Source organism: Chiloscyllium plagiosum, unplaced genomic scaffold, assembly GCF_037043375.1.
Source record: "Chiloscyllium plagiosum isolate Xiang-an unplaced genomic scaffold, Cpla_swu_hap1 HiC_scaffold_30, whole genome shotgun sequence".
Lineage (NCBI taxonomy): Eukaryota > Metazoa > Chordata > Chondrichthyes > Orectolobiformes > Hemiscylliidae > Chiloscyllium > Chiloscyllium plagiosum.
In genome coordinates, this window is record NW_028270168.1 from 9131431 (window position 1) to 9145081 (window position 13651).

Genomic DNA, 13651 nt, shown 5'->3' on the forward strand with positions numbered 1-13651 from the left:
GAAGGTTCATTTCCAGGCATTTCATCACCCTACTAGATAACATCTTCAGTGGGCCTCCAGGTGAAGCAGTGCTGATAATTCCTGCTTTCTATTTGTATGTTTGGGTTTCTTTGTGTTCGTGATGTCATCTCCTGTGGTGATGTTATTTCCTGCTGTTTTTTTCAGGGGGATTTAGATGGGGTCTAACTCAATGTGTTTGTTGATAGAGTTCCGGTTGGAATGCCATGCTTCTAGGAATTCTTGTGCGTGTCTCTGTTTGGCTTGTCCTAGGGTGGATGTATTGTCCCAGTTGAAATGATGTCCTTGCTCTTCTGTATGTAAGGATACTAGTGAGAGAGGGTCATGTTGTTTTGTGGCTAGTTGATGTTCATCTATCCTGGTGGCTAGTTTTCTGCCTGTTTGTCCAATGTAGTGTTTGTTACAGTTCTTGAACAGTGTTTTGTAAATGACATTGGTTTTGCTTGTTGTCTATATAGGGTCTTTCAAGTTAATTAGCTGCTGTTTTAGTCTGTTGGGTTGGTACCGAATTAGACCCATCTAACACCCCCTGAGAAAAAGGCCAGGAAATGGCATCACCACAGAAGATGATATCACAACTCAAAGAAACCCAAACATATAAATAGAAAGCAGGAATTGTCAGCAGTGCTTTGCCCGGAGGCCCACTGAAGATGTGACCTAGTAGGGTGACTAAACGTCTGGAAATGAACCTTCCAACTCAGCGAGCAAACCTATATCCAGAACCTCAAACTCAGCTACAAATCTTCTCAAAACTTGGTAAGGGCCTTCTTAAAAAGGGAATAAAAAATATGTGTCGGGATTTCAAATCTCCTCAGCTTAGGGGACTGACTCTGAGCTGGCTGGGCTACAGTCAGTGTACTGTGCACAGATCAATAAAGGGTGAGTTGGTGATGGGATACCGGACTCTATGCAGTTATTTCAATTAGCTTTTGCAATTACTTACTGTACCTTTTGTTATTCATGTTAACTCCATTGACACTGATCACCATCCCTGCTACCTGTGCAATAAAGAATTCCTGATCCTCTCCATAAAAACCCATCGTAAGTTTGGAGACCTCTACCAAAGTTTTGTCTAACCTTCTGTGCTACAAGGAACATCAGCTCCTCTAAATAATTGGGAGGTTGTCATTCTTGATGACATTCTGGTAAATATTTGACATCTTTGCTAAAGCTGAAAAAGAAATTGTAAGACCTGCGCAGTCTGTAAAAAGATCTATTAGATCAGGCTGCTTGAATGTTGCTGAAAAGAGAGATGCAGTGAATGTCCATTATCATGACATTTAATATAAGGCAAACTCATTTATAAATCAAAGGTCTCAAGGCCTTCAAATTCTCAACAAAATGAATTCCTGCAGATATTGAACAACTTTAAGTATGATTTTGTTATAGATATATCCTAAATATTTTAAATAAAACCTTAGTCATAAATTATATTTTAAGTATTGAAATAAATTGATATCTTTAAATATGATACATTTCTCTTTTATGTTTCTTTGCTTCCGCTTGGGATCATCAATCTTGGGTCCAGCTAGAACACTGTCTTGTTTTGCCGACACCCAAAGTCCACATTGTAATGGATTTTCACTGTATGCCAAAATGTTTCACTTTGCGCTGACCATCGGGATGAGTGCAAGAAAGCCAAATTCTAAATGATTAGAGGACCTATGTTGTTGGCATCTCAAATGCTGCACTTGCAGGAATTCTGTAATTTAGATCTTGTTCCATAAAATCCCTACAATGTGAAAACAGGTTGTTTGTCCCAACAAGACAATGCCAACCCTCCGGAGAGTATTCCACCCAGACTGACCACACCCCTTCCCCAACCCTATATCCCTGCATTTCCTGTGGCTAATCCACGCATTCGATGCTATGGGCAATTTATCTTGGCCAGTCTACCTAACCTGCGCATCTTTGGATTGTGGGAGGAAATTGGAACACCCGAAAGGAGCCCACGCAAACTCAGGGAGAATGTGCAAACTCCACACAGACAGTCGCCCGAGGGTGGGATTGAACCCAGGTCCCTGGCACTGTCAGGAAGCAATGCCAACTCCTGAGCCACCATGCTGCCCAGTATCTCTGTATCAGGTATAGTCACAATCACTTGTTTGTACAGAGGTAGAATACTTTTAAGAAAAGAGACAGGTTCCAAGGTTGTGTTGCACATTCCAGTGTTAATCAAGATCAAGATTCATTGAAGATCATATCACTCCTATTTCTCCCCCGAGGGGAGAATACAATTTCTTGGCATCCACACCATTGCTCCTATTCAGCCTTGTCCATGCACTCTCATTTTGATGGAACATTTGGTGCCACATTCCAAAATATTGCTGCATTTTCCTCAAACAATACTGCTAGTCTTTAAAGAGCTGCAGGAGGTATTGAACCTTGGAAGTTCTCATTGCTAATGATCTGATATCTCCTGTTCAGGGGTGGGGAGTGTGGGGGTGGAGGTATTTGTTGCTCATCTTGGGAGAATCAAATCAAAACCTTAGCCCAGGGTCCCACCATTGACTTCCATGTTTCATTCACCCCTATTTATGTAAAGAAGGGACTTTCATCTCTTCAGTCAAAAAATTTCAAAGCCCTTTTATAAGCAATAGCTAAAGTGTGATTATGTAATTACATTATCAGCAGCCATTTTGTGCACATAAGATCCCACAAACTGCAAAAGATTGCCAAATGAATTTGTTTATGAAACAAGGCATAAAATTGAAGCTTGTTGTGTTGTACTCATCAGGACTAACGTGAAAAAAGCCAAGGTTGGAAGGGAACAGCAATTTATACAGTATGAGAAGAGGGTGCTAATTGGTTGGCATGCTGACGCTGCTAACGGTCACTGGATTGGTAATAAAAAGAGATCTGAGCAAATTATTTAAAGAATCATATCATGGCAGTTTGAGAATTTGAACTCAGTTGAAGTAATCTGGAAATTAAAAGCTGTCATCAGTGACGAAAAAGGACCAATTAGTTGTCAGTTTGTTGTAAAAGTCCAAATGGTTGGTTCACGTCTTTTATTTGTTCTTGGTTTGATTTGATTTGATTTATTAGTGTTGAATGTACCTAGTTCAGTGCAAAGTTCTGTTTTACATGCAGAACAGGCAGATCATATCATGCAAAGTGCATGAGGGTAATAGAACAGAGCCAGGAATACAATATTACTGCTTCAGAGGAGGTGCACCAATAGTGGGATCAATATTAAATTTAAGATTTGAGAGGTCCATTCAGGAGTCTAATAACAGTGGGGAAGAAGCTGTTCTTGAATCTGTTAGTGCGTGTTTTAAGCTTTTGTATCTTCTGCTTAATGGATGAGGTTGGGAGGGATTATAACCGGAGGTGGGAGGGGTCTTTGATTATATTGACTGTCTTTCTAAGGCAGTGAGGAGTTTAGATGGAGTCAATGGATGGAAGGTTGGTTTGTGTGATGGACTGGGCTGTGTTTATGACTCTCTGTAGTTTCTTTTGGTCTTGGGAAAAGCAGTTGCCATACCACGCTGTGATCCATGTGGGTAGGATGCTTTCAACAGTGTATCTGTAAAATATGGTAACTGTTTTCATGGACATGCTGAATGTCCTTAGCCTCCTGAGGAAGTAGACAAGTGGTTGTGCTTTCTTGACTGTAGTGTCAGTGTGAGTGGACCAGGACATATTGTTGGTGATCATCACTCCTTGGAACTTTAGACAGAAGGGTATCTTCAGGCACGTGTAGTCTGGCCTATATATGACTCCAAACCTACACTTAGACAGTTGACTCATAGATGCTCTGTGAAATGGCCTAGCAAGCCCAGTCAGTTGTATCAAAAGACTACAACTCTGGGGTTCAAGAGGAAAGCTTGCTGCTGTTTCTCAGGGCTGCCAACAATGGACAATAACTGACAGCAATTTCCAGTGCTCTCTTCAACAACTGTGTGTGCTGAAGAAAACACCGAGAGGGCTTGCATTTATGCTGCACCGTTCATGGATTCAGGATGCCTCAAAGTGCTTGAAAATGAAATGCTTTTTGAAAAGTACCGTTGTAATGTTGGACAAGACGACAGTTGATTTGTGGGCAAAGTCAAAATTCACATGATACCAGGTCATAGTCCAACAGATTTATTTAAAACTACAAGCTTTTGGAACACTGCTCCTTCCTCAGTGAGAGAGAATACATTGGACACTGAACTTGTAGTAAAAGATGAAAGGGTTGTCCAACAGATGCAAAAGCATTGAACAAACCTAGGTGGCTAATAAACCTTTAATCAGTTAGAATGGAGATGCAGGTTTCGATTGATTGATATGTAAATCCCAGAATTTCTTTTAAGTCACTGCCCCAAAATAACTTCAGATTGTGGACAGTAAGCTCCAACAGCAAGGACATGATGCTCAGATCATGTTGGGTAAAGAAGGGTTTGGTTTGGGGCTGGGGGTTTTGGCATCAGATGGCATCTGCACCTCAATTGGAAATAGTTAAAAAATTGAAATTTATAGAATGTAACTGAAAGATAATAAGGTGAGCATCGCTCATTACAGTTAATTATTCACACTGAAACATAGTCATTGTTTCTCTTTTGTTTTCAGTTGATTTCATTGGAGGATTTGATTCCTATGGCTACCAAGCCCCACAAAAGACCTCTCACCTACAGTTGCAGCCTCTGTACACGTAAGTACTTCACTCTCTGCTGAAGGTAACGTTGCACATCTCCCCACAAATTCAATCCAAGCTGCTGTCTTACTTTCCTCCCTAGCACTTCATTCCAGCACTTAGACCTTCCTTTGATATTCCAGGGATTGTTGTCCAGGGATAATGTTCCATACTTTATCCTTAATGTCTTTGATTTTATTACTTGTTTCAGTGTGCTAGCAACTGCTAATTGCCATTCTCAGGGAAAAGCCAGAGATCAGAGAGCTGTGTGGAGCTTTGAATCTTGTAATCACAAGCGTAGGCGGAGAGCTGGGTTCGGAGATGTCATTCCTCTGCTTGCTGGCTAAACTGAGCAGAGTGTTGAGAATCTGCATCCACAGACTTAATGTCACGAGCTCTCACCCTTGCCTCCACACCCCTCCTTGGAGAGAGTGCGGGGTGATTTATGGATGGAACGAGGAACTTCAGTGACGAGGATTGATTGAAGAAATTGGGACTCTTGGAAAGAAGAAGACTGATAGGGAATTTGATCAAGGTTTTCAAAATCATGTGCTGGTTAGAGTGGAGAAGGAGAAATTGTTTATGCTATAATGAAAGGTATAGATTTAAAATGATATTGAAGTGAAGATAATGTGAGAAGGAAGTTTTCTCACCCAGCGAGTAGTTAGGGTCTGAAATGCACTGCATGGAAATCTGATGGAGGCAGGTTCAATTGAGATATTCAAGAGGGGCATTGGAAGGTTATTTGAATAGAAATGGAGATCACGAATAGGCAGGAAATTGGCACTAGGGGATAGAATTGGTGTAGGCATGATGAACCAAATGGACTCCTCTATGCTGTAACAATTCATTGATTCTGTGATATCCCCGGGGCGATCTGATGAGGAAGGCATCCTGTAGTGCTGAGGAAAATCCATCATCAATCCTCACCCAGTGCCCAGGCTGTCAGAGTAGGTCACATGGTGGCAATGATTTGTTCCAGGGAACCGGACTGGCCCTCCCATGAGGTGGGGGTAGTGGTGGCGTTGTTGGGGGGTGGTGCGGGGGGGGGGGGGGGGTGCGGTGTTGGTGGTTGGCCAATGGCCAATGTGGCCAACTCACCGTGCGATCTCAGAGAGTGAAATGGCCCCAGGCAACCTGCAAGAAAGATTGCAGGAGCATTAAAAATAGTGACACAGCATCTAAACCTTCCTATTCTCAATGAAGATATACATGCAGCTCCAAAACAGACCATTTTCCCCAAATGGTACATTCTGGCCTTTTGGCTCATCTCCAGCTTCCTCCTTTCTCTATATAAAAGCAAATTACTGCGGATGCTGGAATCTGAAACCAAAAGGGAGAAATCGGGAGGTATTTATACGAGGCTGAGAAAAGGTGAGTCATGGCTCCAGAAGTAAAGGTAGCAATAAAGAGGTGATAGTGACAGTGCATAGAGAGATTATAGGGAGATTAGGAGCTGTGAATGACCAAGGCTGGAGCCAGTGCTATGTGACTCACCTTCTCTCAGCCTAGTATAAATACCTCCCTATTTCTCCCTTTTTTTAGCTTTGACAAAGGGTCAATTAGACTCGAAACATCGGCTCTTTTCTCTCCTTACAGATGCTGCCAGACCTGCTGAGACTTTGCAGCATTTTCTCGTCCTTTCTCTAAGTCATCTGACCTGAGCAGCCGAATCTTATTTTCCATCATGTACTTATCTAACTTCCCCTTTAGTTCATTCCCTGCTCTTTCCAAAGGCATCCTGCAAATTCAAGTATTCATCCTTAGAACTTCTACAATGCAGAAAGAGGCCATTTGGCTCATCGAATCTACACTGAACTTCCAAAGAACATCCCACTTACATACTATCCCCACAATTCTGCATCTCCCATGATTTTACCGTCCAGCCTGCACATCCCAAGACACTACGGTGTCTTGGGATTAGCATAGCCAATCCACCAAATCTGCATACCTATGGACTGTGGGAGGAAACCCATAGAGACACAGGGACAATGTGCAAACTCCACACAGACAGTCGCCCGAGGGTGGAATCAAACTCAGTGCTAACCACTCTGCCACTGTACTACTCCTACCCCAACTCTCTATTAATGAGGTAAATTGGGATGCAGAGAGTGGGATCTTGACTGACAATTGGGGTGATGGCCTGTGGAGCTAGAATCCTGCTGGGGGCAGGTTATTCAGGCAATGGGAGAGAGAACGGAGAGATGCTCAGGTACTAAACATAACAGAGTCCAGTGACTTCTGGATTAGTGATCAGGGATGCGCAGGCTAGGTGGATCAGCCATGGAGCCTATTCAGAGGGCCAGTGCAGACTCGATGGGCCTAATGGTGTCTATCAGCACCATAAGGATTCTAGGACACCTTTCAGTTCGAACGTTCCAGATCATAACTTGCTGCACTTAAAAACAAATTCTCATCTGTTCCTATCGACTTTTGCCAATTATATTAAATCTCTCTCCTCTGATTACCAACCCTCTCATCAGTAGAAGCAGGGGTATCTCCCAGTCTATTCCATCAAAATCTCTCAGAACTTTGAATAAATGAGTTAAATCCACCCTGCCCACCCCGTTATCCTGTTTCACTGTAAGAACAATCCTCGCTTCCCATCTTCTATGAATTCGATCATTGTGTTCTGTTACAGTGTACAACAAGCTCTATTAACTGTGAGTCTGGCTCACAGTTCACCTGGACTGACACACGCTGCCCAACCACTGGTTACAGTTACTACTTATTAATAAATATTGCAACCATTGAATACTTATTGAATCCTTCTCCACTGTTTAACATACTTAAAATTCAGTTCACATATTTAATCCTTTTGAGTTATTGAAAGGCCCTTTCCACTTGTAAGATCTGCAAGGCTTTTCTTACATATTTGCAAAAATAAGACAATTTTGCTGCATTTTTCAAACAGGATATTGCAAAGCTTGTGAATCTTTGACATAAATTTCAGTGAACAGAAACTTTGTGCCAGATTGTGAAATAAATTTAAGAAATGCATAATGTTTTAAAGAATGGAAACAGAGTAGGCATATACATCAACATTTGTGCATAAATTACCATATTTTAACTAAAGCTGGAATAATACATATCATTTCAAGCAAACAGTAACATGAAATTATGTCTTGAATATGAAGTGAGTTGGATTTTTCTTGTATCTCAAGCTATGTGCACCCCCTCTCTCTCTTTTGCCCAATCTAGCATTCATTTCTTTCCTCGTATGAACCCCGCTTCTTATTTCTCCATCTCTTTCTCTTTTCCTTCATCTCTCTTTAATACTCTCAGTTGAATGGCTCTTGGTTTTATAAATGAGAGTGCACAGCATACACTGAGGTAATACAAAACTAAGCTGATCACTTGGCAGCCATTGGTAGCTGCAGAAGAGGGAAGAACATTACCTCCTCACCACATTCTCCTTATCTTCTGATCACTGGTGGCTCTGGCCAGAGTTCCCTAAGCTCGTTCTGAAGGTGTCCGAAAGCTGTTAAGGGGGGCTCTCCCTCCAGCTTTCACTGCAGTGTGCTGAAAGCTGGAGTAATGCTTATCCCAAGTGCCATGCCATGTCAATGAACACTCCATACTAAAGGGGGATGAAGTATCAGCGAGAGTTTCCACCTGTAGGTTGGGGGAGGTGGAGGCGAATGTTGTAAATATTAATTAGTCAACAACAAATCAAATAAAAGATTCAGGAGAAACATCTTGAGCTGGAGGGTGGTGAGAATCTGGAACAGAGTGGTTGAAGCATTTAAGGAGAACCTGGATAAGAACATCTGCAAGAAAGAGATAGAAGGAAACGTGACAAATTAGTGCTCATCAGAGCATCATTTTGATGGGCTGAATGGCCTGTTATTGAGCTGTAATGTCAGAGTCATTGATGTGGCACACCAACAAGATGAGGTTAATTTTCAGATCTCACTGAATTTACCCTCTCTATCAGGGCCAGGTCAAAATTGTTAGTCACCCAGACATGCCTTAAGGCTAATGCCCCCAAGCCTACACGATACACTTTACCAGATGACTACAGGAAAGCACTCTATATTCCCACGCCCACTGAAATCTGTTAAACAATGGGTGAGTGTTACCCACAGCCTGCCCTCAGCTCTTGTTTCAGTTGCTACCCCTTCCCCAATTATGCTGTTTCTATCACCACAGTCCCTCTCCAGCTCACTAGATTCTCTGGCTACACTCCCACCCTTCTTGTGACACTTGGACCCACCTCACAAGATCACCCAGGAGCTTTGTGAACGCTTCAACTTAGAGTCATAGAGTCATAGAAATATACAGCATGGAAACAGACCCTTCAGTCCAACTCATCCATGCCGACCAGATATCCTAAATTAATCTAGTCCCATTGCCAGCACTTGGCCCATATCCCTCTAAACCCTTCCCCTTCATATACCCAGCCAGATACCTTTTAAATGTTGTAATTGTACCAGCCTCCACCACTTCCTCTGGCAGCTCATCCCATACACACACCTCCCATTGCAGGAGTTTGGTGCTCAAATTTGATAGCTGAATTCTACATTGGGAAGAATAAATATTCTATATTTATAAATGAATAGCATTTTACAAGAAAATAGAGAATATTGTGATTCTGGTTGTCCGTTCACATTGTTTTCATAAGGTATCATATATACAGTAAAAAGTTGCCTTTTTTCAGGGCACCATAGGGCTGCTGTCTCATTAGAGAGAGAGAGAGAGAGAGAGAAACAAAAGGTGGTGGTTTAACCTGAGGCTCACCACACCTCAAGCGACGGGGAGAGGTTGAGAAGGAGAGTCCTTCATGATAACCTCAGCCGGTGTGGGAATCGGACCCATACTCATGGCATCTCACAAACCAGCCATCTAGTTAAACTGAGTAAATGTGAAGAAATGTATAATATACCTCACTTAACATGATATGTATCTCCCCGCAACAAAGTTGATCAAACTTTCAAATATAACTTGTTGCATTTTCAGTTTGGTAAATACAAAAAAAAATTCCTTAAGATCTGTTTCCTTTGTGCAATTTCAATTTCTCTCAGCAAAGTGGAAGGTCCAGCTACTTTTTCTCACCTCACAGAGGGACAAATTGTAAGTTTTGGTCAACCTTTGCTTGGAAGCATTTCATTGACGATTGGTCACAGAAACAGGAAGGGTCAAGATGATGCAGAGAGCGAACGTCAAGCTGGGGGCACATGATCTCAGCTTTTCATCAAACACAACATTCAAAGTGTCTTGTGGTGATGCACACTTCACAATAGCTCTGATTCACCAATCTGAAACACTCACACCTTTGGAATTCCCATGTTTTAAGGTCTCCTGCAGATTCAAGCAGTGTTCCATAATCTGCTCTGATTTGCTGTTTTGCAAACTGTGAATATCAGAGAGGAAGCCAAACACAGCACTAATTTGATACATCTGTGTGAATTTTTCTTCCACTGATTATATCTCTGCTTGATGGATTGCCAAATAAAAATTCATGTCGAATTTTCCCTGGAAATTCTGAATAAGCTCATGGTATGGCTGCTGCTGGGGTGATGATCCCCAGTTGGATCCACTTCCAGCTGGGAAACCCCCCAAATGGGTTAGGATCCTGAAGGGGGAGAGGTGAAGGGGCCTCTCTTCTGAATTTAATCCCCCTCTTGGTTGCTCACAATAAGGTGAAATAAAAAGGATCGCTTTCCTCGTGGATACCTTTCCCAATGCAAATGTGTTTATATTTTAAAACAGTTAGCTGACAGTCTTATGTCCTGCTAACATTTTGACTTTGATTTCATTGTTTGACTTGGCTTCCAGTATTCAGAGCAAGTAAAGACCTTTCTTTACCTGTGTGTCTAATGGCTGCCTGTACTTACACATCAACCTATTGACGCATGCAGAGTCAAGAGGTGTGGCACTGAAAAAGCTCAGCTGATCAGGCAACATCTGAGGAGCAGGAGAGTCAGCATTTTGCTCAAAGCATCGACTCTTCTGCTCCTCGGATGCTGCCTGATCAGCTGTGCTTTTTCAGTGCCACATTTTTTGACTCTGATCTCCAGCATCTGCAGTCCTCACTTTCTCCTGTTAACACATGTAGACAAGAGTTTGCAGTTTATTTTAAATCCCTTTTTTTATTATCCTGGATTTGTAAAGTACAAAAGTGTTTGCAGTTTGGGATATTATCTGCACGAACTGGCTTCCTGCGGATCTCAGTAGCCACATGGGATCCCTGTCCTGTTTGATTTGAATTGCATCTCTGCCTTTAAAGGTTTGCTATTTGAAGTTCCTTGGCACCCTCAGTGGGACATTCCAGGGTTCCTCTCAGAGCTTTGCCAGACACTGACTGATTTTACATCAGTTATCTTTGTCTTTATGTTTTCTTTCAAAAGAAAACTCTTTATAATTGAAAGTTTGATATGTCAGTTTTTGACATACATGAAAAGATTCATCCATGAGCTGCTTCCTCTTTCTCTTACATTGGGCCAGATCTGGTTCAAAGAATGCCAAAATCTCCACATCCACAGAAAGCTCACCCGTGTGTTCATTCAAGACCTTTGTCTTTCCTGCAGTATCTAAGAAACATCCTGGATTCTGTCACTTGTTTAAAAGCATCATGTATGTCAAATTCCATCCTCTAAAGTTGCTTTTAATTCAGCTAAGTCTCAAAGAGGATGTCATACCAGACAACAAGAGAAGCCACAAACCTGAAACCAAGAGCTTCTGCACTGGCTCATGAGATATTGTTTGACATTCCTTTGTGGATAAAGTAATCAGAGATTTCAATTAGTGCAACATTGATCTCATGCATCTGATAGTGAAGAGGTTTGGTCAGAGAGTCATACAACACAGAGATGGACCCTTCGGTCCAACTCATCCGTGCTGACCATCATCCTAAACTAAACTAGACCCATCTCCCTGCACTCCCTCCAAATCTTTCCTTTTCATGGACTTATCCAAATGTCTTTTAAACATTGTAACTGTACCCACATCCATCACTTCCTCTGGAGGTTCATTCTACATATGGACCACTCCATTAAAAAGCTGCCCCTCATGTCTTTTTTAAAACTTTCTACTCTCACCTTAAGAATATGCCCCTAGTCTTAAAATCTCCCATCCTAAGGAAAAGACACCCGCCATTCCCCCTATATATATACTCCTCACGATTTTAAAAACCTCTATAAGGTCATCTCTCAAGCTTCTACACTCCAGTGAAAAAAGTCCCAGCCCTTTCCAGCCTCTCCTTATAACTCAAACCCTCCATTCTTGGCAACATCCTGGTAAATAATTTCTGAAACTCCCAAGCTTAATAACATCCTTCCTAAAACCGGTTTCTGTTGAATTTGATAGGAAGTAACTGAAAGGGTTAACTGATACCATAACAAGCAAGGATGGCCTGGTGGTACTATTGCTCAACTGTTAATCCAGAGACCCAGTTAATCTCTGGGGACCCAGGTTTGAATCCTGGATTTGGATTTTGGAATTTAATTCAATAAAAATCTTGATTTAAGAACTTAATGATAACCGTGAAACTATTGTCAAATGTCAGCAAAACCCCATCCGGTTCACTACTGTCCCTCAGGGAAGAAAATCTGCCATCCTGACCTATTCTGGCCTACACGTGACTCCAGACCCACAGCAACATGGTTGACTTTCTAGCCAGTTAGGGATGGACAATAAATGCTGGCCTAGTCGGTGTTGCCCTCATTCCCTTCAATGAATTTTTAAAAAAGATCAGCTCCACTCCTGGGAGGTATAAGTTACTGAACCTGGTGGGGCTAACCATTCTGTGCGAGAAAGGACCAGTTGTAATCTGCAGGACCAGTTGCCAGTGTCAAAATGAATGTTGTAACGATTGACTTGCTCTCAGGTCTCACAAGAGGCTATCAAGTAGCTGAGATGTAATGTGACTAGTTGTTAAATCCTACGTAATGAGCCTATTCTGTTTATCAAGACAGCAGCTATCTTCTGCCAATGACTTGGTGTCAGCATCCTTCCCCATTTGGTATCAGTAACTTACACTCATACTGATGAGAAGGATTGATGGCAGTGAATTTACCCGAGGCATCTCAGATGATTCTGCGAAATACAACCATGAAATTTGGCATGGCATGGTGGCTCAGTGGTTAACACTGCTGCCTCACAGCACCAAGGACCCCCCGGTTCGATTCCTGCCTTGGGCGACTGTCTATGTGGAGTTTGCACGTTCTCTCTGTGCTTGTGTGGGTTTCCTCCTGCAATCCAAAGATGTGAATTGGCCAGGCTAAATTGCCTATAGGGTAGGGGAATGAGTCCAGGTGGGTCACTTTTTGGAGGGTCAGTGTGGACTTGTTGGGCCGACGGGCCTGTTTCCATGCTATAGGGAATCTAAACATGTGCCATTTTTGACAGAGGGGTGAACTTCACCCAAAATACCAGTTTGAAGGCATTAATGCAACTTTTCTCTGTTTAATTTGCTCAGTGGCTTCACTATAAGATTAAGCACATGGTCATTAGAACTTCCCAATAATGTATTAAAGCTGAGAAATCCACATGACCATGTTGTACTCGTTGAAAGAAAGCCATGGCCTGCAAATGACACTCAGCAGCATCAGTGGAAGCCAAATTCAAACTGCAAGGAGCAAGCAAAGTTTGTAAATTATTATCCCAAATTCTTCATTGGACGCCATTATTTTATCACATTCGTATTGTTCCTATTATCATAGCCTTGACTACCAACGTTTTCATTTGGAAATAGCATCTTTTCTAAGTGGTAAGGGGTTTCTCAATGAACGCGAGTTGTCTCTGTCAGTGATACAAATTCAAAGAAATCTTCCATTCTCCTTTCAGATTCCCAATGATCAGTGTTTGCAGTTATCTCCGTAAATGATTATGGTCACGATCATTTATACAATGTGGTCTACATTGGGTGTACAATCTACAGTGACTGAAAAGTACTTGGCAACACGAGAGATCTTATGATATTTTCCTCAGGGTTGGATAAGAGCTGAACCAGTCCATTCTGTGTCTCATTCCCATGTGTTTTGTCTGTTTCGTTTATAAAGATGATCATGCACA

At 42.0% G+C, this 13651-nt stretch overlaps 1 protein-coding gene across 3 annotated transcripts in view; it reads left to right on the plus strand.

Moving 5' to 3' along the window:
- LOC122563496 (sodium/potassium-transporting ATPase subunit beta-1-interacting protein 1) overlaps nt 1-13651 on the plus strand; it is a 591744-nt gene that overhangs the window by 557011 nt on the left and 21082 nt on the right. For all 3 annotated transcript variants that reach the window (XM_087976711.1, XM_043717291.2, XM_043717290.2), the window contains one exon: nt 4573-4654. In XM_087976711.1, coding sequence (XP_087832837.1) covers nt 4573-4654 — 82 coding nt within the window. The remainder of the gene's footprint in view (nt 1-4572; nt 4655-13651) is intronic.